General features: G+C 32.5%; 2 protein-coding genes across 2 annotated transcripts; one reads left to right on the top strand and one right to left on the bottom strand.

The window, feature by feature from the left end:
* Window positions 1-2,516: 2,516 nt before the first annotated feature.
* On the top strand, window positions 2,517-7,008 carry LOC110688985 (50S ribosomal protein L18-like). Its single transcript, XM_021865729.1, has 3 exons — window positions 2,517-2,676; window positions 5,402-5,906; window positions 6,574-7,008. Exon 2 carries the CDS (start codon window positions 5,472-5,474, stop codon window positions 5,841-5,843), a length of 372 nt encoding a protein of 123 aa, XP_021721421.1. The 5' UTR covers window positions 2,517-2,676; window positions 5,402-5,471; the 3' UTR covers window positions 5,844-5,906; window positions 6,574-7,008.
* A 3,168-nt stretch (window positions 7,009-10,176) lies between these two features.
* LOC110688984 (NAC domain-containing protein 92-like) lies at window positions 10,177-12,168 on the bottom strand. The gene is made up of 4 exons (XM_021865728.1): window positions 11,981-12,168; window positions 11,574-11,793; window positions 11,154-11,431; window positions 10,177-10,921 (listed from the first exon to the last, which is right to left on the bottom strand). The coding sequence occupies exons 2-4, from the start codon at window positions 11,764-11,766 to the stop codon at window positions 10,367-10,369; spliced, it is 1,026 nt and encodes a 341-aa protein (XP_021721420.1). The 5' UTR covers window positions 11,767-11,793; window positions 11,981-12,168; the 3' UTR covers window positions 10,177-10,366.
* Window positions 12,169-25,600: the final 13,432 nt, after the last annotated feature.

Below are 25,600 nucleotides of genomic sequence, written 5' to 3'. Positions count from 1 at the left end.
GTGAGAGTTGTGTGGGTTCGATGAATCAGCTAGTTAGGGCTAGGTGAGAGTTCGCCGCATAAGTGTGGTTTGAGAGTAAGGGTTGGGCTTTGGTTGGGAGTTCGCCACATAAGTGGGGTTCGAGAGTTAGAGTTAAGGTTTAGGTGGGTGTTCGTTGGACTAGTTGAGACAATATGGTGTAAAATTAAAATGTATCCAATTAATGGAATCGATGTTGTATTAGAGCAACTCCAATAGTAAGCTAATTAGAAAATTAGCTTTTTTAGGCTACATAAGATTATAAAGCTAATTTCTTTTGTAGCTAGTTTGTGCCATAGCTACTAGCTTGTGTCCTGGATACTAGCTTGTGGTGTTTGCTAGAGAGAAGAAGAATTTTTCATGCATGTGTCAAGATTGCAGTTTAGCTCAAACAATTTGGAGTAAGTGCAATAATTCTATGTTTTGTCTCACTCTCTTTGTAGTATGAGTGACTAGTGAGAGCACTGTTTTGGTAATTTTGGGTAGAAATGGTGAGTTTAATTACCATGTGTTGGGCTATGGTGGGCGCAAGGAACAAATGAATAATTGAGGGTGAAAATCCGAATGTTGAACAAATTGCAGCTTATGCTTTGAAGATTAATACGAAGGGGCGTGAGGTGGGATAGTTGAATAATAAGGGGAATTGATGGGGGGAAAGATTGTATTTGTGGGTGGGTCTCCTTCGGCATCTGTTGTGGTTAAAATTATAGTTGATGCTGAGTTTTGGGGGAGATGGGGCTGGGTGTAGTTTACAGGTATAGTGAGGGGGTGGTGCTTTGGGGAGCTACAGTGTAGTGGAGTGAAAAATGAGAGACTAAGTTTGCAGAGGTGAAAGCGGTATTTTAGGGCATGAAGATTGCGAGACGCAAGGGTGTGAGTTGCATTGAGATTGAGAGTGATAATCTGGTGGTGATTGAGGCAATGAGGAAGCATTTGTATGACCCTAGTTCCGATCCTATCATCTTATTTTATAGGATATTCTAGATTTTTTTCTTCTAATTTTACTAGTGTTTCATGGTCTGTTGTAAAACACGGGGGTAATATCATCTGATTATATAGGATATTAAAGCTGTCACTTCCAAAGTTATTCACTAACAATTTCCGTTTTACACAGAACACTAACCAACTCATACAATTAACTAAGTGAATTCTACACTTGCTAGGATCTGTAACTGCATTTATAATAAAATGTAGGTGACCGTCAACTGATGTTGAAACCGCAAAGTTAACACTACCTGTACAATTGCATAGTTCACACTTCACATGACACTATTAGTTTGCCATAATGGCCATGACAAAACAGTCATCCTAACCACATTTCTTTGAGGAAAACTCATCCTAAACACATGATAAATTGTGATTAACTTATGTTACCATACTTTCCTTTCGTTTGTTGTAAACTCAGTTTAATTAATGTAATTTTTGTCGTTTTCAAATTAGAAAAAAAAAAAACATACAAACAATTTATACAAGGGTTTTTTTTTTTTTTTTAATACAAATTATACAAGTTTTGGTGTGTGATGATAATCCCTACGTACCTTATAAAAAGTACAAGATTATTCTTATGAATAGTGTTATGCTTGTTATACCCTTCTATTTACATACATACCCTCATTAATATGTACAAGTTTTTTGTTTGGATAATTATACCATTTAAAATGTTTATTTACTTATTTACCCTCATTATGATTGTTACCTCTTCATTTTTTACTCTTAAGATTAATGTGTGGACATTGATACCCCTTAATATATATATATATATATATATATTTTATTTCATTATGTTGCCAATCATTAAATTTGTGATGTAAGGTTAAATCAAAAGAGATTCCGGATATGACTAGCCATGGCACGAGCATCGTGCACGTTAGCTACCCTTGTATTTGGGAAAAGGAAGTGTAAATTTAAAGTAATACTCCATTCGTACTTTTTAAAATAGGTTTACTCTAAACCCTTAAAAAGGTGTGCGCCATCCCATAATTGGACGATCACATAAAGACTCAACCCATTTATTTAATGTATTATTATTAGACGGACCTATCCCTTTAATAACCGTGACGGCCCTGAGAGCATCAACACTCGTGGTATAATTTTATACCACGGTGTAAATATTCATCCAAAAGTTGCAAATTTTTACTACCTTGGTGGCATAAAATTATACCATCAAATGGTATATACCATCCCATGGTAAACTTTTGCTTCATTCCACGTGAAATATGAACCAACCAGATCACGTCACGTGGCCTGATTGTCATACATCTTTTATTAATTTTTTTTCAATTGCATTTTAAGAAAAAATTATAAAGTCAAAAATTATGAAAAAATTACAATTGTTCATAATTTTTTCAAGTTCACTTTTTTCTACCTAAATTGCTTATTTTTATTTAATTAACTTTATAAATAGTAAAAGTGTGCTGGTAAACTTTTTTTATACCATAGATGACGTGGAAGAGTGAGAAAGTAGTAGAGAGAGAGAGGTGGTATAAATTTTTATAGTACGACTCCATGAGTGATGATGGTCTGACGAGTCATAAGGGATCCATAGAATTGCTCTCTCTCATATATCCATTGAAGGGCACTCAACGTTCTCCATTGAACCGCAGTTAGCGTTCTCCGTTGAATCTAGTTCTTGTATCCCCCATTGAAGCAACTTCTAAGGTAAGTTGTTTGTATTTGTTATTATCATATCAAATATCTCTGAAATTATGAGATCGATATTTGAATCAAATATCCCTATAATTATGAATCAAATTTGGTTGCTAATGTATTGCACAACACTTTAATCTTAGGATTTAACTATGAAATATCAATTTCTCAATCTACTGTCAATTGTTAATGCTAATTGTCTGTATAATCATTTAGGGTTATTCTAGGGTGGATTTTTGAACTACTAATTAAAATTACTTAACTTATGAAAGATTATTACTAACGACTTCGTTGCTAGAATTTTGCTATTCAAATTCTTGAGCAAGTGGAATTTAACGTGATTTTTCAAGTTTAGTTTGATAATTGAGTCAAAGTTTGGCTGCTGAGATGTTGCAGGATTTTGTTTACAACCTTTTATATTAGAGAACTATGAAAATGTTGTTGTCATGGGCTGAAGGCGGCCGTCCATGTTTCCCATACCTGGGGTTGGGCTTGTTGACATATCTTCACTCATTTGATATCAAGGAATAATAATTGAGTAACCGAGGGAAGAGAGTAGAGTAAAGTAGAAGTAGAAGTTTGGAATTATTGCATATTGAGTTTTGTGTGCAGGATTTTTGTTTATAGCCCTCTAATATTAGAGAACTATGAAAATGGAGTTGTTACCATGGGAAGGCGGCCGTCCATGTTGTTCGGACTAAGGGTCGGGCTTGTTGACAAATCTTCACTCATTTTGATATCAAGAAATAGAAATCGAGTGACTGAGGGAGCAGGGTAGAGTAGAGTAGAAGTTTAGAATCATTGCATATTGAGTTTTGTGTTGCAGGATTTTGTTTACAACCCTTTAATAATAGAGAACTATGAGAATGGAGTTGTTGTCACAGGCCAAATGTGGCTGTCCATCTTGCCTAGACTCAGGGTTGGGCTTGTTGACAAATCTTGAGGAAGTAGGGTAGACTAGTAGAGTAGAGTAGAAGTTTAGAATTATTTCGTATTGAGTTCAGATAATTTCAACCTATTAACCTAATCTTGGAACTGCTAGAAGAGAGAAGAGAATTGTAAATGCTAAACGCCTAATTCATGGAAAATCCTTGGATAGAGGTGAGTTAACTTCTTATGTAAAAAGCAGGGAATTTTTTCGAGTTTATGAAGAAACTGTTTAGTGTTCTCGTTTGAGTTCTGTGCCTGTGGAATTACGAAATTCGGAATTGGTTAGGCGGAATTTCAGATTTTGATACCTGCTAAATAATCTGAATTTACCAGGTTGTTATGGGGATCAGCATCTTTTAATAATTATTGAGCTGAAACCCAATGCTTGATGAGATCAAGTCTGTTAAATGAGAATTAATGTTTTGGGAATTTATCTGTACAAGGTTGAATTTAACTGCTGAGCTAATGTGTAGATGTCTGGCATTGTGCAATATAGCTGTAAGATTTTGACCCAAGAGTAAAATTGGTTTTGAAAGTACATGTTGTAGACTTGTAGATCTGGAAGTAGTTTAAACTAATATTGTTAATATGTTATTCATAGTGGGTTGATATACGTATTAAGTCCACTGGCACTGCTTATATTAGTCTACAAGTCAATGTACTTAGGTGGATGGATTGAATCAAAGGTTGTTCAGGAATGATTCTAAGAGCATGTTTGGCAAGGGATTTTTTTGCTTGGAAACGGATTCTACTAAATCATTATCTTTACTAAGTGATCTTTGCTAAGTGTTTGGTTAGAAGCTTTGAGTAACAATTACCATTACCTAGGGGTAATGGTTTCCAGTTTCCACCTATTTTTTACCTCTCTAAAACCTAACGTGACAATTACCCTTTACCTTCCTTTAACAAATAGAAAGGAAGTTAGGTTAAGTGATTTCTTTCTATGGTTAAACCAAACAAATGAAAAGATAATGGTTAAATGATTCCTATTCCCCCTTTTATTTGTTTCCTTTCCATTCCGTTTCTAATATTCATACCAAAGGCCCCCCTAAATAGGACTTGAAGTGACAACACTCTTCCTTGGTTGCATTAATCATGGAACTAAGGCTATCTGGTGTGATAATGGAGTATGTATAGAGTTATATGTTAGTTTAATGAACATCTGCAGGCCATAGGGACTGATGAGTAACATAAAATTCGCATAGAAATTTAGTTATTTGAGTGGTAAGAAAAAGGAATATAATATTACTTGGGTTGACTGTGTTGTGACGGTTGTGTACTGTAAAGAGCACAATCCCTCTTGGTGCTGAGCTACTACATCCAAAAAGACACAGCAAGATGTTCATGTCCAACCCATTGGACGCATGAAAAATTCACTCATAAAGCCAAGTCGGACTATGGACATGTGTACATGTCCAACCTGAGTAACATAGCCCATCCCTCTACACACAAAACAAATTCAGTACCCCTAAGGACCTCTACAATGACAAGTAGGAATCTTTTCTCGACAACCTTGATTATTGCTTATTGTGTTAAATTGGATATTGTATGACTTGATTTGGTGAAATTTGCTGACCTAATCGGACTACTATCTTATCTGAAAGTTGTAGATTGAAAATTTTGAAATGACTCTTTATCTTCTATTATTCTTAGTTGTCCTTTGTAATGGTCAGTTATTCACTCCTATAGTTTTGTGTGCACTCTCGATTTGATTGTTTTCTGCTTGCTTGTCTTGAATGATTCATTAATTTGTTGATATATATGCTTGTTAAATCCTCCTTGATTTTCTTGTTCTTTTCTCATCCAGGTATCTAGCTTGAAACAAAGGGGTACACTGCCAAAGCAACATAGTATAAGCTTACCTGGATGAACAAAGGATGGCAGCTGTTATGAAGAGATATGTTCTAAAGTTGTTTATATCCTTGAAGTACATCACAGCAAATGTAGTAGATAGGAACAATGGGAAGATTGTTGCCACTGCTTCTACAGTTGAGCATGCTCTCAAAAGCTCACTTGAGTGTGGTCGGTCTTGCAATGCAAAGGCAGCAACTGTTGTAGGAGAAGTTTTAGCTAGGCGATTAAAGGTTGAAGGTCTTGACCATGGACAAGGAAGAGGGATCCATGTTGATATGAACAAGGAGGTGGAGAAAAAAGGCTTTAAAAATCGTACCAAGGTGTGGGCTGTTGTGAACGCACTGAAGGACAATGGCGTTAAGGTCGTACTTGAAGACAGAAATGATGATGTCTAAGCAAATTGTTAAAGCTACCTACTTGTTTTAGCTGGGTTAGTTTGGATCTCCATATGGTCTCCTGTGAGTCCCTCCTTTCCTTTGTTTGTCTTTTATTTTTACAAGTGTAACTGTTTGATATCAGGTGCAGTAATTTTAGCAATTGAAAGGAAAAAAGAACATAAAAGAGGGATCATAAAGTTATGGAAATTGTTAGCCACCTTGTAGCTGATATACTCCCCTGTTCGGCTAGTTCCCTTTGCTTTATGGGCATTGCTAGCCCATAGACAAAAAGCAAATGACAGAGGTGTAGCTTAGGGGTATAAGGTTGTTACCTTGTAAAGTCTAAGCCAAAAAATTTATGCCTGCAGATCCAAAATTCATTTATGCTGAAATAATATCATTTGTGTGGTGTTATTAAATGTTGGCCGATGATTATGGGCTGTCAATCTATTATCTCAAGGTCCTGTAATTAGACAATGGATTGTTTGTGTTGTGTCGTCATTAATTATGAGCCTGAAACAGTAAACGAGGAGTGTTCTTTAAGTACTATGCAATTTTTTATTTCATACTCTGTAATTTGTTGTACACAATTAACTCACTCACTGTGCCTGCAGTAAGAATGGCTGTCCAACAATTCTAATATGAAAAATCTGGGTTTCTAATTTTACTATTGACGAACATTTTGCCCCTAACTTTTGCAGTGTTAATGCATACACTTTTGTGACATTTAGATCAATTGTATATGCAGATACATCATACATGGAGATGATGGAATTACTGTGACCTTGCCGAATTCATTTAGAATGTTGCCGATGAAGAAAAACTGATTTTGCTAGGCACTTCCTAAATTGTCATAAAAAATCCAAATTTCTAGGTGCAATGCAGACCATAGTGCCTGACTAGTCATAACCAGGGTTTCTTTTCTGACTTCTCTCGCTGTTGTACTGATTAGGTTTCTTCTCTGGGTTCCTTGACATTGTGAGTATGGTTAGGTTACAATCGCTGTAGAATTTTTTTTTTTTCTGAAGCTCGTTCAATATTACTTTAACAGTTGCTTTAGCAAGTATTCCAAATTTCCAAGTCTGGCTTTATTGTATTCTACAGTTTATTTGTATTTGAGAATGTATAAATGATTTTGATGCAAAAATGAGGTGTATATAAGGAAATGAAGAGAGCTTATTCATCTGCTTGACGTTTCTATTGCAATAATTCATTTTTATTCCTGGATTTGTCATCATACTTGTACCTCTAGTAATTAATAACATTGATGAAAATCTGTCTGGAAATTCACTTCTGGGGGAGTTTGAGAAAGCATCTCAGCCTGAAGCTGCTGTTTTGGACGAATTGGCTGCTTCAGATGTCACTGCCCTTCAGCATAGGGGATTCTTTTGTTACATCTTATATACGTATTTCCTTTATAGTGCGACAAATTGGTAACTTAATCTTCTCACTTTTTACCATTGAGCTATTTTATGCTTTTAGCAAATTAATAATTAATGAAAATATGAAATAAATTGTAAGCTAACTGCAACATGTACAATTCAGTGCACTGAGCCTGCAACTGAGACGCTCAGAAGTTGGAACTTGAGAGAACGACAATTAATTTGGTTTTGGCCACCAAAAACCATTCGAAGGTGAATATATATTTTGTTATATTCTCTGTTCTCTTTGTTCAATTTTCCCGACAGTCTTGGAGGAGGACATAATCAACCTCCAATTGTTCAAAAAAGATCAGCAATTTCTGAGACCATCATTTGTAATTGGTCCCATCAAGGGATTCGAGTTTAGAGAGATCGGGAAGGGTTTTTGCAATTGAAAATTCCATAATCTAAAATTACAGTAGGAAATTTTGCTTCTAAATTGTAGGAAAAGATACTGTAAAATCAGGAAAAATGTAAATTAAAATGTGGGCCGAATTTGATTAATGTAGGTGAAAAGCTGTGACGTGTTTAGAACACTATCTTAGAAGCAAAATTCGCCCCGACTATGGTGCAATCGGAGATGGCGTTGCCCCCCAAGATTTAACATAGCGATTTTTCTTAATGTGCACTCAAAAGGAGAGATTAGGAACTCACAACATGCTCAGAACTGATTTTAGAGGAAAACAAGAAGAATAGAGAAAGAGAAAGGAAATTGTTTTTTTTGGTATGTTTTCAAAAGCCACGAAAAATCAGTTTTATAGAGGAAGAAGATCGTAACTAATGGAGAAAATCAAGCCACAAAATAAATCGTGTGAGTAAAATCAGGGACAGTTACAAACGTTCAAAAAACTGAGTCAAATGTTGTTGCGGGCTTCGTAACTGAACGATAAAGGTAGCCCCACCACACCGCGCACGTGCCACGAACATGAACCGAATCGGCCGGACGGCGGCGGCGCGCGCGTGGGGATGCACCCTTCTAGCCCACAACAGTAGGGAAAGCACTTCAAACATTAAAATACAAACACACATATTTAAACCAAGTAAACCTTCCTTATCCCACCAATGTGGGACAAAGAGTTTTCCTCTAAAAACAAGAAACCTTTCTTTGCATTATTTCCAACAGAGAGAAGCTTACTATTAGAATTCAAAGCGAGGTTCCTTCTTAAAACCAATTGCCAATAGAAGTATTGCGCTTGCTTTATAAACTAAAAGTCTTTTGATTTATTTTTTAAGGTGAAACAAACAACACTCGCACTTTGTAATTTTGAATAACCCCTCAAGTGTAAGCCTATACACTCCCCCTTGAATGAAAACACATCCACTGTACTATCTACAGAGCCTGACTCTAAGACAAGGTAACACTCATTGTCTCACAAATGACCTTATCGGCATAAGGTCTAACATAAACGGTGTCTATCAGATGGTGCGATCAAATCTAGCTTTGTCACCGGTTAACAAATGGAGGAGAGACAAGGGGAAAATCTTAAAAGCCCACTACCAAAGCCGAAAGCATGGTTTCTTCCGCTTGGGTTATAAATGGGGATGGCCAAAAATTTACCTTAGCAATCGACAAAATATTTTGAAGTATACTTTTTTCAAACAATACTTGTAAGTGTTCCATATTGATAAAGAAATAAAAAGAAGTTAAACATCTTATAAGGCTAAAAAAGTCACTACTCTTACTACCAGATATAGTTTTGGGAGTTAATACTAGACTTATAAAGTAGACTATCTATCTTAATAATAGGTGCGACTTAAACCCGTATTAACAAATACTATGATATCAGATTTTCGCAGTCATAGCTGTGTGAAAAAACCAAACTTCTAAGCCCATGTAAAATCGAAAATTTTGCAATGAACTCACTTCACCGGTTGGCGGTTGTTGGCCTAACACGCCGTAATTTTTAACTGATTGATTGATCCATTGCTAGCAAAAGGCCAGAAAAGATGGTGTTTGTCACTAACTAATCAACCAAATCACGTTTATAATCTGCAATTTAAATCAATTTAACCAAAGTTACTCGTTGTAATAAAAATATTAACTTTGAAATTGGCTAATTAGCTAATTAATTACAGCAATTGTGCACTAATTTATTGGCCATTGTGTTAATTTATTGGATATGTGTTAATGTGTTTTTTTTTTTTTTTTTTTTTTTTTTTTTTTTTTTTTTTGAAATCATGTGTCAATGTGTTTGACAATTGTTTATTATGATGAAATATGGGTACACCCAACACAGCACCCTTTCAATTTCTCTTGAATATTAAAGAAAATAGAAAATACTATAATGTGTCAAGTTTCCCTAATCATGCCCCTATTGTAAACACTTTTTTTTAATATTGATTTAGGCAGAACCACAAATTAAAATAGCGATCTTAACTTGGACCAAATAGCTGATTAAAATGACAGTTTTGTCCAAAATAAAACTGCTAATTCAAATAGACAAAAATAAACAACTAGTTTTAATAGAATCATCTCTTTTTGCTTCTACAATGCTTAACTAATTTTAGTTAGAGGTTTACCTTTGTTAATTGCTAATTTAATGCGCAATGTTTTTGCTAATTAATTAAAATAATAGGTCGATTCATTCTGATGAGATGGACAATTGATAAGCATATCATATTTAATAAGTAAAAAGAAAAAAATATGTTCAACAAAAAAATAAATAAAAAATAAATAAATAAAGGCATAGCTAGAGAGAAATCAGACATCTTCAAGCATTTTACGGATATTGTTCGTGATTCCCGTTTAAAAAAGTATTCAAATTACTCTAGGACAGTAGGACAAACACATTAAATTAAAAAAATGTGTAACAGTTATTCAAGTGAATACTGTAACACAATAAAATTATACTTGTATAATGTTGAACGATAATAAATTTCCCTGCCAAAATAAGCAGTAAATTGTATATTAATCTATTTTCTACGGTTAGTGATCTCAAATAAATTAACTGAAGATTAAAAGATGAGCAAGTTTTTTTCCTATAACATATAGAAAATACACTTACAATGGACCTAAATTTTACCCCTTTCTATTAAACTATACATAAGACTAGTTTTTAATTTAAATACTTAGTTTTTTTTCCCCTTCCCAATAATTTATGCCAAATCATCTCTAATTGTTCAATAATCCCATAAACAATCATGGTCAAATGGACCAATTTGATTATTATTAACAATATCATGATTTGAAATACCAGATGAAGACATATCAATGCCAGATAATTCTTCTTTAGTAGGGTTGGATTCTTTGCCTTCGAGTAGAAGCTTCATCATGGGTTGATCTTGTGTAAACAATGAATCAACAAATTGAAAGTCGGGCATTTCTGGCTCTAATAACATGTTAGAAAGCGAGGTTCTAGAGTAGGTTCGAAATAGAGGGGAGCAAGGGATGTTGTTGCCAATGCCAAACATGTTGTTGTTATTAGTAGTAGTTTCCTCTTGCTTTGTTGTTTTGATGAATTGTTGATTCTCAACCATAGATGGGTAGGAGAAGCAGGTCACGTGAGACGGGTTGGCATCCACGGCCTTTGTCGTCTCACCATTGTTGTAAGGTGATGAGTCCATTAAAGGTGGCAGGAAATTTGGCTGTAACTCCTCTAGGCTCACCACCTCCAAGTAATCCGGCTTCTTTGCACCCAAACTCTTCTTGAATACGCGGGAGATCACCCAGTCATTCTGTCCATTCAAACAAAACACCATAACAAAGAAACAGTTAGTTTTACTCAATTAACATGTAAAGGTTGAAAAATATCGACTGTAAAAAAGTTTACAAACTTGTTACTTCATTCAATTACCCATATCAAATACTCGACAACAGACATGAATTATTTATTTTATTTTATTTTTTGGATTCAAAATCATGAAAAACAGGGGAAATTAGAGAAATATTTTTTTGTTTCTTGATTACCTTAGCATTTTTAGGGAGATTGTACTTGGACAATTTTCCTTCTAATCGATATTCATGCATGACCCAATTGGTTTTTTCACCCTTAGGAGCTCTTCCAGTGTAGAAAACCAGGGTTTTCTTCATACCAACAAGAACTTTGGCCTTAAAGATCTCCTTATCTTTTCCGGTGGCCTTCCAATAACCGGCCTCGGTTGCTCGGTTTGTTCTTAGTCCAGTTGGGTATTTTCGATCACGAACAACAAAGAAGTACCATTCTTTCTCCCCCATTTTTGCTTGACCTGATTCATCAAAACAAAACCCATTTTGAATTAATACAACATTTTTTTTTCTTCTTAACACCAAAAACAAGCATTTATATGATAAATGGTAACAAGAAAAAAAAAATAAAGAAATCTTAAGAGATTGCTCTTGAATACTCACTTGGTAAATCCCATGGTTCAATCTTGTTCAAATCTGCTTCTCCGATCGCGATTGTGCTGAAGTTGCTGTCAAGGACTTTCTCTGATAAATAATGGGTGATCAGCTCTTCGTCGGTAGGGTGAAAGCGAAAGCCAGGTGGTAGTTCCATGTTCTCATCTTCTATAGTAATCGTTGAATAATTATCCATCTCCATTTCGCTAAACAAGGTTGCAAAAACGCTCTAAAAATAATTAAAAAAAACCCACAAAGATGTTTTAGTAATGTGTTTTCAATTAAAAAATGACATGAAATAAGCTTAAACAATGTAAAAAATTGTATAAACAAGAAACTATAGCAAGGTAAATTCAGGGGAAAACAGAGGAAATAATAAGAAAAAGAGTTTAAGAAATTAAGGAGTAGAATAAAACCTTTGATATTTTTTTTTTGGTGATTTAGGAAATGGCAAAGGTGTTAAGAAAAGAGGTATGGTAGCACAACAAAACACCCTTAAATACAGGTTTTTGGAGAGGAAGAAAGAAAGAAACGTGAATTGTAACGCAACTCTCTCTTGGGTAGATTGTTTCAACCTTCGATCTCTATCCTCTACTTCAACTTTTCTTTCTTAATTTGACTAGAATCATTTCATCTCTTTTTAGGGAGATTAGTAATTAATTTTGTTAGTATGATAATGAAGGTTAATAATCTGGTAGACGCGTATACAGAAAAAGGTCCGGGAAAACCTCATCGTCTGTATCTTAAATGACTTTGATAAGTAATTGTAGAGGATACTTTGTATATTTACTAGCGTAAAATGTACGTCTGAACTTGAGATTACAATCCGCGCATTTACCGCAAAAGTAATCACTTTATTACTTATAATAATGTAATAAAGTGAACTTTATCCAACTTGGTGTAATAAATGAGTATCTTGTGAGCTCTATTTACCTCTTGCTAAAATAAATGAATTTAAACAATTAAATAAAAGAAAAAAGAATTGTAATTAGTTGTTGTTGTTTAACCAAAGCCCATCTACTGTGTCAAATTTCAAACAAAATAGAGTAAAAATTAAAGCATATTCTTCTATTTTATGATATATATGATGTTTGATGAGGACATTATACTCTAAGGAAAGCTCTAAGAAAACGACTGCTACCTTAACAATAAGACTTGAAGAGTCCATTTCCCACGGTTAACATACAAATTTCAACTTCATTAGCCTTTTGCTAACTGCTATTTAGCTCTATGTGGGACTGTCAAATGCAATGTCTTAGTCAGGTCTTTATATTTTAGACCTTTTTACAGGGGAGTTAATTGTAAATTATGTGAAATACATGTAATAATATCTAATTGTATAAATTAATGAAATTAAGAAGTGTACAAGGTGTGCTTTAGAAGGTTAATATTCGTGCAGTGGATGTCAACTAATTTAGCTGGTTAAAGTTTTACTAATTAAAAAGTGGTATTTAAGACCTGAAATTGAATTCCGTCTACATCATTGCACTTATGTCGTTCGTTACATACAAAAAAAAGGCTAATATTCACTTGATTGTTATTTGTTTTCTCCTTAATAGCTCAAGATCAACGTGTCATTCATAGTGTGATCTAATTGTAGAATGACAAATGGGTTAATCGTTCCCCTCACATAATGTATTAATTGTTTTTTATTTTTCTTTACTTTCTTTACCTTCAAAAATCAATGGAAATGGGATTGCAACATAAAGAAAGAAAACTGAAAATTAATTTATTTTTTATGAACTTTACATCATTAGAATTTGGATACATTTTTCCCTTACATAAGTTTACATGTTCTTATAAAAAAAGATAAAAATAAATAAAAATTAAATAAAAAAGTAAAAAAAAACTTATAAAAAAAATAATAATAATAAAAAAAAACCAATATACTTATGTAACATCTTTTAAATTTTACATTTCATATATGCAAATGTGTGAAATAGGATGTTTAGTTGAAAACGTAACATGTAGTAAACAAGGGCGGATTCAGAAATTTTTTATAGCCCGGGCCGAAGTTATAAGGCATTTCAAATAATAAAGCCATAAAGGGATATGAGTTTAAGAAATCCACACAAAAAAAAAAAAAAAAAACAAGGGGAATTGAACTATTGACCTTCCAAATCTATGGAACAAGTAACTAACCAACTAAGCCAACTATAAAAATTGAATACTTATACAAGATTTTTTTATTTATATAAGGAAATTTTGGATTTTGGTACCTCAAAAATGGGGGTAATTGAATTTTCGTACCCGTTTAAAATTAATTTTTAAATTGGTACCTCCGAAAACACAAAACTGTAGATTTCGATACCTCCGTTCATGTTCCGTTAAGTTTTCCGTTAAAGGGGCCCATTATCTAATTATTTAATAATTTAATTTATTAAAAAAAAAACATTTTATAGAAAAAATAAATAAAAAAAAACCTTAAAAAATAATAATAATAAAATCAGCCACTGCCACCCTTCCCCTGTGCCGGCTTCCGGCTGTGGTGGCCGAATTCCCCAGGCACCGGCGCCGGCCACCCCTTTTCTTTCCCTCCCTGTTTCCCCCTCCCCGAAACCCTAGCGCAACCACCTAAACCAGCCCAGCGAGAAGCCGACAGCAGCAAATCAACCCACCACCGCCGCAGAACTCCTCTCCCCTACCCGCCGCAGAACTCCTCTCCCCTACCCAAAACCGTTGCCGAACTGCCGAAACCCCAACCCACACCCATACCAAAACCCACAAACCGCCGTACTCCTCTCACCCTTACTCTGAAACCAAATCGGGGCTGAGGTTGTTAGGGTACAGTTGGGCTCGTTTCGAAGGTCGATCGAGGGTGGTCGGACGGCTGGTTTCATGGTTCGAGGAAGGTCGACCGGCTGACTTCGTGTGTCGAGGGTGGTCAGTTGGGATTGGGTGACGGCGGTGGGGGTTGGCGCTAGTGGTGGCTGGTTAAGATTTTAGGGATTTTTCATTTTTTATTATTTTGGGGTTTTAGGGTTTCGATGTGGTGGTTTTCAGATCATGTGGGTCGCGGCGACGTGAGGGAGGGGGTCTGGGCTGCCGGCGAAGTGGTTTGAGGTGGTGGCCTGGATTTCGGCTATGGTGGTCGGGCTACGGGGTATGGTGGTTTAGTGGAAACGATGGGCTACGGTGGTCGATGCGGGCTGGTGGGGGGGTGGCGTCGGCGCGGGGAGTTAGGGCTGGGTGGCGGTTGAAGGGATGTTGCTGGGCGCGGGGTTGGTCTACCGCCGGCGGAAGGTGGGTGGCTGGTGGTATTAGTGGTTGTTTTTTGGTTTTTTTTTTATTATTATTTTTTAAGTTTTTTTTTTATAAAATGTTTTTTCTTTTTTTGTAATAAATAATTAGATAATGGGCCCCACTAACGGAAAACTTAACGGAACTGGACGGAGGTACTGAAATCTACAGTTTTGTGTTTTTGGAGGTACCAATTTAAAAATAAATTTTAAACGGGTACGAAAATTCAATTACCCCCATTTTCGAAGTACCAAAATCCAAATTTTCCTTTATATAATATCAAAATATGGGCATTGGGGGGGGGGGGGGCCAAGGCCCGAGTAGGCCCCCCCTTGGGTCCGTCTATGGTAGTAAATTCATTCAAGTTTTTAGGCTTTTATTATATTTGGTACAAATTATATAACCATGGAAAATAGATAGGAGGCTAGAGCAGTTAGCTAGTTCTTCGACTTTCAGACTTGTGGTCAGAGGTCGAATCTCACCGAAACTCATTCTAAGAGGGAATCCCTAAAATCCCCAAACCAAGATGGGCCTTTTCCTTACCATTAAAAAAAATACGACCATGGATAGTATTGGATCAAGCTATGCTAGGTCATTCATTTTACTGATCAAGTTGGGTCAACACTAAAATCAAAAATTGAGCGAGAAAAAGATGTATGAGATAATTAATTATTAACATATAGTGTATTGCAATGATAAGTTCTTTTATATGAAAAGAGCAACATTTCAATTACAATTTTACAAAAGACTTAATGCAATGAAATTTAAACATTTAATTATTTTTTTTTAAAACATTTAAATTTTTTGTAAAACATTTAAACGTTAAAATTTAACTAAATATTTCTAACAAGATCAATTTTATTTCAAGAAGAAGTGATTAACCCACATTAATTAAGTTCAAGTTTTCTTCACGCCTTTTTACTCTCGAGCCTAATTCGAATCATTCTATTTAATTCTAATTTTGTCAAGTAGGTTCAACTAATGTTATTTCACGACTTTTAATCTAGCTAATTTCATGCAGAGTTTGTATCTATTTAACTCGGCATTAAGTTCAACTAGCCTTTTGGCCCGTGCAATGCACGGGTTATTTATATAAAATTATATTGAGAGATAAGTAAGGAAATATCAGTAAGTCATTATAGGGTATAATATGTAATCAGAAAAATTGTATTGAGAGATAAGTGAAGAAAAATCAGTAAGTCATTATAGGGTATAATATGTAATGGGAAACATGATTAAAGAAATTAAAATTTTGGAACTTAAATCGAAAAAAAGGCTTAAATAAAATGTGGAAGGGCTAAAATTAAAGAGAGAATAGGAAAAGGTTGAATTAAAGGGAAGAGATGAAGTGTGTATGAAAGATGAAGTATAAGTTTAATAAAAGCATTAAAAAAAATGGTGTAATAAAAAATTAATAGTGTAAGATGACATGTAGCACTATGGTTAGAGAATTGTAATATAATGAATGGGGACATGTGTCTTTCTTAGTTTCTTGGTTATAGTTTTTAAATACTAAGTATAGATATAGATTTCAGACCGTGTTTGGTAAAAATTGGGTCTTAAGTTAGTTAGGTATGTGCTAGCTTTACCAAGTCAGTTTTTTAATTGTTCTTTGCATCCATCACATTAGAATAATCAGCCATTCAGCATGTTTTCATTTACTACTTATATACACCATTTGCCTTTCAAAAATATGAATTCCACATCATATTACTTTATATTATTCTTTAATCTTCAATATAAATAAAACAAATTATTATACTATACTTTCTGATTTTCATATATGTGGAGAACTTATCCTTCTTTGGGTAAGTCTAACAATGGTAATTGAGTAATTGAATTCCTAAATATAAAATTAGGAGAAGAAAAAATAAATAAATTTTTCACATGAGTAATATGATTAAAATAATGAAGATTCGCATGTATGAATACGACCCACCAACGTATTATATCTTATGGTTAAATTCATCCCACTATGCCACTTATAATTGGTAGCCTAAAAATAATGTGTGACCCCCAAAAAAATCATACTCTTTAATTAAATAAATAAAAATTAGACCAATCCCAATATCTAGCTGACGGTATCAAGCAATATGGGCCATAATATGAACAAGTGATGGAATAAGACAACATAAACTTTGCAAGGGCTTGTTGTTGTCTCTCTTCTTTGCATCCATTCATTAGCTACAATCAAGTTTTGTTTGTCAATTAATTGATTATTCTTCTTCTAGCTCTTCTAGCTCATACTCTTTATTTGTTTATTTATATGTCGTTTTCTCATATCTAGTATTTTCACTGTTTCAAAATAATTAATAGAGATTTAACGTTTTACCACTCACATGATAATTTTGATTATTTTTTATAATTTAAACACGGATATTATCATATAAAATAGCGTTAAATTAGTATCAATACATATTTCACGTGTTCTAAAACAGAGAGAGTACAAAATAATTGTCATTGATTTATACTGGTCAAACTATATCACTTGTTCTAAAACCGAGGGAGTACAAAATAATTGTAACATTATTTTCATTATTTAACATTCATTCGTTAATTATTTTTTACAGCGGTCTTTTGAAAAATGACTACTATATTATTTTATTAATGATATATAATATGATCGGTTTATTTTTTCACGTTATAAAATAACCACAAGTATTCTTATAATATTTACAATATAAATATAAATTTTGAAACTTTAAAATAAGAATAAAAAATACCTAAATGAAATTAAAAATTTGATAAATAAAAAAAATGTTGATAATACGCCTTAATACCATTAATAAAACAATATAATTAATTACTTTGAAAAACTATGTCAATTATGATCTATATAATCATTAAAACATTCTGATAGTCATATTTCAAACGACTACTGTAAAAATTTTCAAAGAAACTATATTTAATTTTCTTATCCATCTATGCTAATTTAAACTTATTTTTTTTATAAATGTTTATTTAAAATATAGAAAAATCTAAGTTTCTCGCTTTAATAAACAATTAACATTTATCTAATGGCAATAGTGTAATAAATTGGTTTGGTATTCATGCAATGTCAATAAAAAAAATTAATTCCTTTGCTTTTTGTATAGTAGACATCAGGGATGTAAAGTAAACGACATTATTGACTTAGGACCTGTTCTCTTCAGCTTAAGTTCAATTAAGCTCAGTTCAATTCAATTCATTTCATTTCATTTCAATTCTTAATTTCCTTCGTTCTCCCATAAACATTTCAGTTCAGTTCAGTTTAGTTCAGTAAATCAGAACATGCCTTTAATTTAAAATTGTTACTTGTTTCAAAAAAAAAAAAACAAACATTATTGTTACTTTACTAATTAAAAGACTACATCTTACTTAGAAGAGAGGAGAGAGAATTACAATTACATATAATTGCAATTACATTAAAGTATTTAACACTTCAACACATACTTGAATGTATTAAAATACCTACCCCTAGATAATTATAAACATGGATTTGCTCTTTAAAATGAGTGAAAATAAGTTTACAATACACATCCGTTATATTTCTTTCCAACATCGAGAAAATAACTTAAATAACACTAGACTATGTAAACTAGTTAGTGCTGTGCAAAATTTACAAATCCTCGTATTAACTAAACTAGGTTGGGAAAAAAATTATAAAATAATTTATTATTAAAACTTCTACATACCAATGTATAAGAATTATTTAATTCAAACTTAAACTGCACAATTTGGAAATTAATTGGAAAAGTGCAATATATCTATAACTAATACTAAAGTAGCAACCGCTGACATATTTCATTTATTCATGTTGTACACGTGTCAGTTTCTCCTTTAATTTTTTCCCACCAAGACTTTTTTTTTTCTCTTTTACATTTTTTTTATGGAAAAAACTAAATATTGACTACAAAATAATTTAATGCAGAATACTATACAAATAACTCTTCACAACTTTTATTTATTTATTTTTATTTTTTTTGAACGGTTTCACAATTTTTTTTAATAAACTTTTTGACAACCATTTACCCAATGGAATATTAATTTATGTTTATTTTTAATGAAATATTGTTTTATATAACTCTTTTTTTCACTATATCCGTGCATCGCACGGTAGCTAATAAGTCCCATATTAAACATAACACCTTAATCTAAAAAGAAGAAAATATCTTAATGAAGATATAACAAAATATCTTCAATTACCCATTTTAATTAAATCATGAAAATTTGACAAAAACAACCTCTTGAATTTTCATTTACTAAACTTCCCAAAAAAGAAATATTGAAAACGACTCTCTTTTTCATATATGCATATAACCTTACCTTTAGTTGGATTATGATAGTTTACACATTTATCACTTTCCTAAGCATCACCCAAATGTATTGTCTCTCTTCTTTTTTAACCTCTGTTTCAAATTTAATGCAACAATTCGACTTTTGTATTATTATACTCCGTATTATGTACTTGCTTTAAATAGTATATTTTCTACCAATACATACATATCAAATGTTTTCATGTAAGGAGTTTGTGGATTAGTCTTTATAATGTGTTCATTTATCAACTTATTATACTTTTTACTTATCTATAGTTGCAAATATAAATAGTCAAAATTATATACTGACACATATGTCAGTCAAATTATTGCGATTAATTGAAATGAAGGAAATTATTCCCATCCTATACATGTGTTAAATTTTATTTTGTTGATCAATCACCATTCATTCATTCAAACATGACTTTAGAGATGAAAGGATTAATAAACTATAGGGACACCCTAGGAGTATTGGGGTTTAAATAAATACAATGCTAATTATATAAAATAAATATTTGGACTAATAACAAGTTTAATCCCAAAAAAACAAGAAAAACACTAATACATGAACTATATATATCGTGGTAAGCTTGGGTCCAAAACTAAATGTTTTACATATTTACATATTATTGTAATAATGTCAAAACAAAGAACGCTTAAATATCTAAATCACATTATTTTGCATATTGGAATGTTATTTATTTTCTATAACATACGAAGCCTAAACAAATAAGGTAATTTTATCTCCCATACAATGGTTTCATGTAACTAACTTTTCTTAGCAATGTCCACGTAAATTAATTAATGTACTAAGATACACCAAGTTGATTTTATTAGATGTTAATCTTTTGCTTATCGTCAATAAACAATTATTTTGTCATTGCTTATTAATTAGGATATATAAGTATCAAAGTACTTTTACTACATACAAAGTACTAAAAGAAGAAAGTGGTACAAAGTATGGTACAAGCTAGATACATTAATCATTTAATTTTGATCCAATTCAAGTTCATCTCAATTTAAAGTTTGAAATTGAATGATAGAAAGAACTAATTGAGAGAAGTTATCTACTTAGAAATTTTGCAATTGATGATTAGAGATTTTCCTTGAAAAATCTTTAGAATACATGCATAGAAACTTAAGACTTTTTTTGTGTGTGTAACGTAACCCAAAAATATTAATTAATTTTTAACTTGTTGATGTAAGCTTGACAAGGCGTTTAGGATAGAAAGATTTTCCTCAAAACTATCATCACTCAGCTCGATCCTTAAACTAACATATTTACTTTTGACAAAAACTTTTGTATACACCCGGTTTACAATAATATTAGTAGTGCTGTCAAATTTCAAACCGAAACCTTTTAACTGCCCGAAACCAACCGACCCAAATGAGAACCGAACCGATTAAAAACCGAAAACGACCCAAACCGTATTTAAGTAAAACCGAAACCGAACCAATCCGAATAATGTCAAACCGTATAAGAACCGAACCCGTTAACAAACCGAACCAGTTCTAAATCGAACTGAAATCAAACCGAACCGAAAAAGAGCCGAACTGTTTCTAACCCGATACCGTTTCCAACCCGAAACAAATTGAACCGAGGTAAAAACCGTTTACACCGAACCGTTAACAAACTGCAACTCGTTTACACCGAACCATTTATGAACCGAACCACTTACAAATCGAAATGTCTATAAATCAAACTGTAATTTCGATCTCATAATAACTCATCAAATCATGATTATGACACATCAATTAGATGATTGAATAAGAAGCAGCTAATAATGTGATAGTAACACAAAAATAATTCATTAATACACTAAACTTTTATAATCTACGTTACTTCGTAATAAACTAGTAAGATCAGTATGACTAAACTTGAAAATAACATGATATGTATTTTTTAAATCGATGAGAATTTGTATATAATATAATGCCTAATGCCTAAATATAAAGTGATGAATTAGTCTCGACTTGATATAAAACTTGCTAACCAGCAAAAGGTTAGCAAGTACTATGAAATTTCAAACCAAAATTGTTTAAGTGCCCGCATCCAAACGATCCGATTAAAAACCGACTTTTTGAAATAAAAAACCATTCCGAACCATAATTTAGTAAACGTGAAATGGAACTGATCCGAATAACGTTAAACCATATAAAAGGCGAACCTGTTAACAAACTCAATCAGCAGGGACTGATAGTCATCATCGAGGGTATGACCAATGCGAACCAAAATAAAACTGAACCGAACCGTTTCTAACTCGAAACCGTTTCCAACCCGAAACTGTATGAACAGGTATCAAAACCATTTACACCGAACCGTTAACAAACTGTAACCGTCTGCACCGAACCGTTTACTTCCCGAACCGTTTACAACCCGAACCGAATTAAAACCGCTCAAGAATAAACCGAATCGAACCGATAACTATTTAAACCGAACTGAAACCGACCCGCAAGCCATTTAAACCGATTTCAAACCAACCCGATTTAATACCAAACCGATTTCAAACCGAACCGAACCCGAACTGTCAAACCGTTTTGACAGTGCTAAATATTAGTGTACATCAAGCAGTATAAGGGTAACTTTTAGCTAATTTTAGGGTAATTTTTTGCCTTTTTTTAGGTAACTTTAAACATAATACACTTTTTTATATAAATACACAACAAGGAAAGTTTTATAAAGGTAATTTAATTACATTCAATCACTAATATTTGATTTTTTGTCATTCAATCACTAATAAAGCGTAGATAGTTTTTATTTGTATTGGGTTATTTTTATGCCAATTGGGGTAACTTTTATTCATTTCAGGGGTAACTTTTGGTCACTTTAGGCTATCTTTATAATGGATGTACAATAATTATTGTTCACCCGATTTTTTAAAAAGTTTATGTCACCATGATTCGTCTCTAATTACAAGAGTTTAAAGTTCTAAGACAATAATAGTGATTTCGAAATTGCAACAAATCTAACTACCATAAGTACTTAACACAACTACACAAGGTATATATTAATTAAGGAAAACACATAAAATATTCATTGTTGATTACACAAATCTAATATATAACATAAGTCCATATAGCTTGTTTTCACTTTAGTTCCTCAACTTTAATCCCCTCAAAACTTATTGCAACCAAGACTTTCAATATAGTAGGCGACCATTTGAAGCATTATTTCCTAATAGAAACCGTTAAGATTTTCAATCTAAAAGAAAAGCTAAGGTTCATCTAAAGTGCCTTTACAACATTCATACACATGAAATGAACAAAATTCAATGAACAAAGTGTACAAGCAGTCATGCTATACGTAATTTATGTATACTATATATCAGTTAGCTAGAAAAAATTCATCACCCAAATTGCCCACTACACTATTTTGCTTGGTAAGCTTATCGTTGTGTTTTGCCCATGTTTTTCTTGCAAATAAAAGTTATTTGTCTTCATATGGAATAATCTGTTGATATACAAAGACTAACTTTAAATTAAAATACGGAAATATCATCACATTTTATCCACAATTGTCATTTTAATCAAAGCCAGTTGTAACAAAAAAGAGACAAAATTTTCAATGAAACAATCTCGTGAACTCCTAATTATTTATAAATTCTCATAACTTTCATATTTGTTGTAAAGATTATCTTTCTTTGCAAATTGGTTATATCATTTGCTGATGCACGAGAATATATACTCAGAGAACGCCTTAAGTAAATTGTAAACTAACAAAGACGTTGTGGTCATTCATGTTTTACATGGAAAGGATACATGACTATCAACTATCATGGTCTTCCATTCTCTAAAAATCATACTAATCAAGATTATACTTAATTATTTCTTAATATGATCAAAACCCAATTAAAATATACCCTTTCCCTTTCAGGAAACTAATTGCTTATATAATAGACGCGTGGCAATTTCAGCCCATTTTTCAGGAATTTTAGTCGTGTATCCAACCATAATTAAACATTATCCGACGGCTTTAATTTAATATTTGTGTCAACATTAGTATCTAATACGTCACATCCAAATAAAATCGGGTAATTAGACACTGCCGTCATGTTTATATTAACTTATCAACCTTCCAACGTGTACAATTTTATGTGGCTATAATCAAATAATTAAGTTCTCCTTTCACTTTGTATAATCGTATTTTATACTTTCATATATACGTATAAAGTATTTTATGTGTGATATATCGTATGTCGTGTTCATAATGTACAAGTGTGTTGTACATGATTTTGTCTTTATATGTATTTGTATCTTGGTAGCTAGTATGTCGATCATTATAGGTTGGTTAAGTTATTTCACTTGTTTAGTGATGCAAGTTTAATGTTCTAGTGTATCAAATACTCGATCATATGCAATACTAATATTCTCAACCATAATACCTAGTTTAGCATATTCATCGCATTCTTTATTTTCATAACCTTTGGTTAAAGTCAATATATGGATAATACAGTATAAAACATAAAAGTTAAAGAAATCATCGATTTTAAAAAATAACATATATGTACATAGCATATTAATTATTATGGCATGTAATAACAAGGCAAATAATGAAGTCCTAATGACCATGCACTACCCAATCTAGTGCAACTCGACAATAGAGCAGTAATCTGAGGGATCCTTCCGTTCTTGACTGAGCTATATATGAATGCGAACCTGTTGAATTTGGTCATTCAATTGCAACGCAAATTGGTCACTCAATACCTTGAATTTGCATTGTATCTTTAGCCCCAAACTCCATCTCACACTATTTTCAATTTATTGAAGTGGTGAATTTTTTTTTTTTTTGGGACAACCTTACTCAGGGCATGTTCACATTTACTAAACTGAGCTGAACTAAACTGAACAGAATATAGCTGAAATGAATGTTATATGAGAGAAAGAAATTAGGAACTAAATTGAACTGATTAGAGCTGAATTGAACTGAACTGGATTGGATTGGACTGAACTGAACTGTAATTAAGCTAAAGTGAACATGCCCTATATATATTAGCACATCTAGCAAGTCATTTAGTTCAGCAGTCATCGCTTGAAAGTAGAGTGGAAAGGTAAGGAAATCACACTAGGCCCCTACTGTCAAACAAATGTTGATAGTGGAGTTTAAAATTGTGACAAAGTCATAGGGTGAGTTTCCACCATCTTCACCAAGTTTACTTGGTAGATTCTATGTATCAATAAGGGTATATTTATAAAAAGATTACTCTCATGTATGATATGAGTATATTAAATACTCCATGCTATTATGGATTACTTAGGTTAACATAATTATTAAAATGAAAAGGTTATGGTTAACCATAGCGTTACTAAAAAGCCAAAACCAATAAGTATGCTTTTGGATATGGAAGCTTTACAGTATGAGCTAGCTAAAGGTGGGCCCTGTTTCCTAAGATGCAGCATGAGACCATGACAAGGAACATTCCACCTGGCTTATTAGAAATTGTAAGAAGGTCTAATACATAGTAGTATATTTAAGACTTTTTAATCAAGAGTTAGGCTAACCAAACCTACTTAATTAAAATATTTGAGTTATAAAGCTTAGCATAATGTATAAATCTCATAAATCATGATCAATATATGCGTCAACTTTGTTGAAAGTTTATGCGTTCATGATTAGATTATCGATAACAGATGATCACATATGCAAAGTACTATTTTATAATATTCAAAAAAGCTATAAACTTTTCCATAATCAATTATGATTTGTGATTATCTTTGCCAATTATACCTTTTTTGAGATAGATAAAGAAAAGAGTATGAAAATCGTCCACTTAATAAAGATTATTTTGAGTAAAATTCTAACATTATACTTAATTACAAAGTATTAAGACAATCTACGACTTTTTTTAGTATTGGATTGAGAAACTACAATAATTGTTGCTTAATTTTATGTTTCCATGTTATTTGTCAAACAACCTTGCTAATTTAGTGAAGTATTTCTAATTCTAGCGAATTCCATTGGAAAGGTGAGTCAATAAAGTGACATGTATTTCTTAGTTTTGAGCCAATCATAGTATGCCACCATGTAAAAGGCGATTTCAAGCTAGTTTACTTTTGTATTATATTATTTATTAGTTGTATTAATAAACATAATTAGGTAAAGAGTCATCGTGGCAATTTTTTGATTACATGTTTATCATAAATAAAGCATATTCGCATATCATGCCTCTAGTTTATAAAATAATATAGTGTCTAGTCCCTAATTAAGTAATTATACATCTCCAAAAATTTAAACAACTAATGTGAACAAAAGACTATATTAGAACAATGGAAGAACCTAATGTATTTTTTGTTAATTACAAATTAAACTAATAAATAAATATGTTGATCATTTGCATGAATCATGATATAATTTAACTTAGCCAAAAAAGACATGCATGGACACTTACAACCCTATGGTGGGAGGTAATAAAAGATATTGATGGTAGCAAACTTGTATGTAATTTTGTAGATAAAAGATTTTTTTTGCGTTATAGCATTAACACTATATGTCATTCCACCTTG

This window comes from Chenopodium quinoa, unplaced genomic scaffold, assembly GCF_001683475.1.
Source record: "Chenopodium quinoa cultivar QQ74 unplaced genomic scaffold, ASM168347v1, whole genome shotgun sequence".
Classification (NCBI taxonomy): Eukaryota; Viridiplantae; Streptophyta; class Magnoliopsida; order Caryophyllales; family Amaranthaceae; genus Chenopodium; species Chenopodium quinoa.
Note: the sequence above shows the minus strand (reverse complement) of the source record. Positions and strands in the feature narration are given on the sequence as shown.

Excerpts from the sequence above, each read along its gene's own strand:
- LOC110688985 (XM_021865729.1), top strand. The coding sequence starts at position 5,472 with ATGGCAGCTGTTATGAAGAGATATGTTCTAAAGTTGTTTATATCCTTG.
- LOC110688984 (XM_021865728.1), bottom strand. The coding sequence starts at position 11,766 with ATGGAGATGGATAATTATTCAACGATTACTATAGAAGATGAGAACATG. Across the intron at positions 11,432-11,573 it reads TGAACCATGGGATTTACCAA|GTCAAGCAAAAATGGGGGAG; the intron begins GTGAGTATTCAA and ends TTGATGAATCAG. Across the intron at positions 10,922-11,153 it reads ATCTCCCTAAAAATGCTAAG|AATGACTGGGTGATCTCCCG; the intron begins GTAATCAAGAAA and ends TTGAATGGACAG.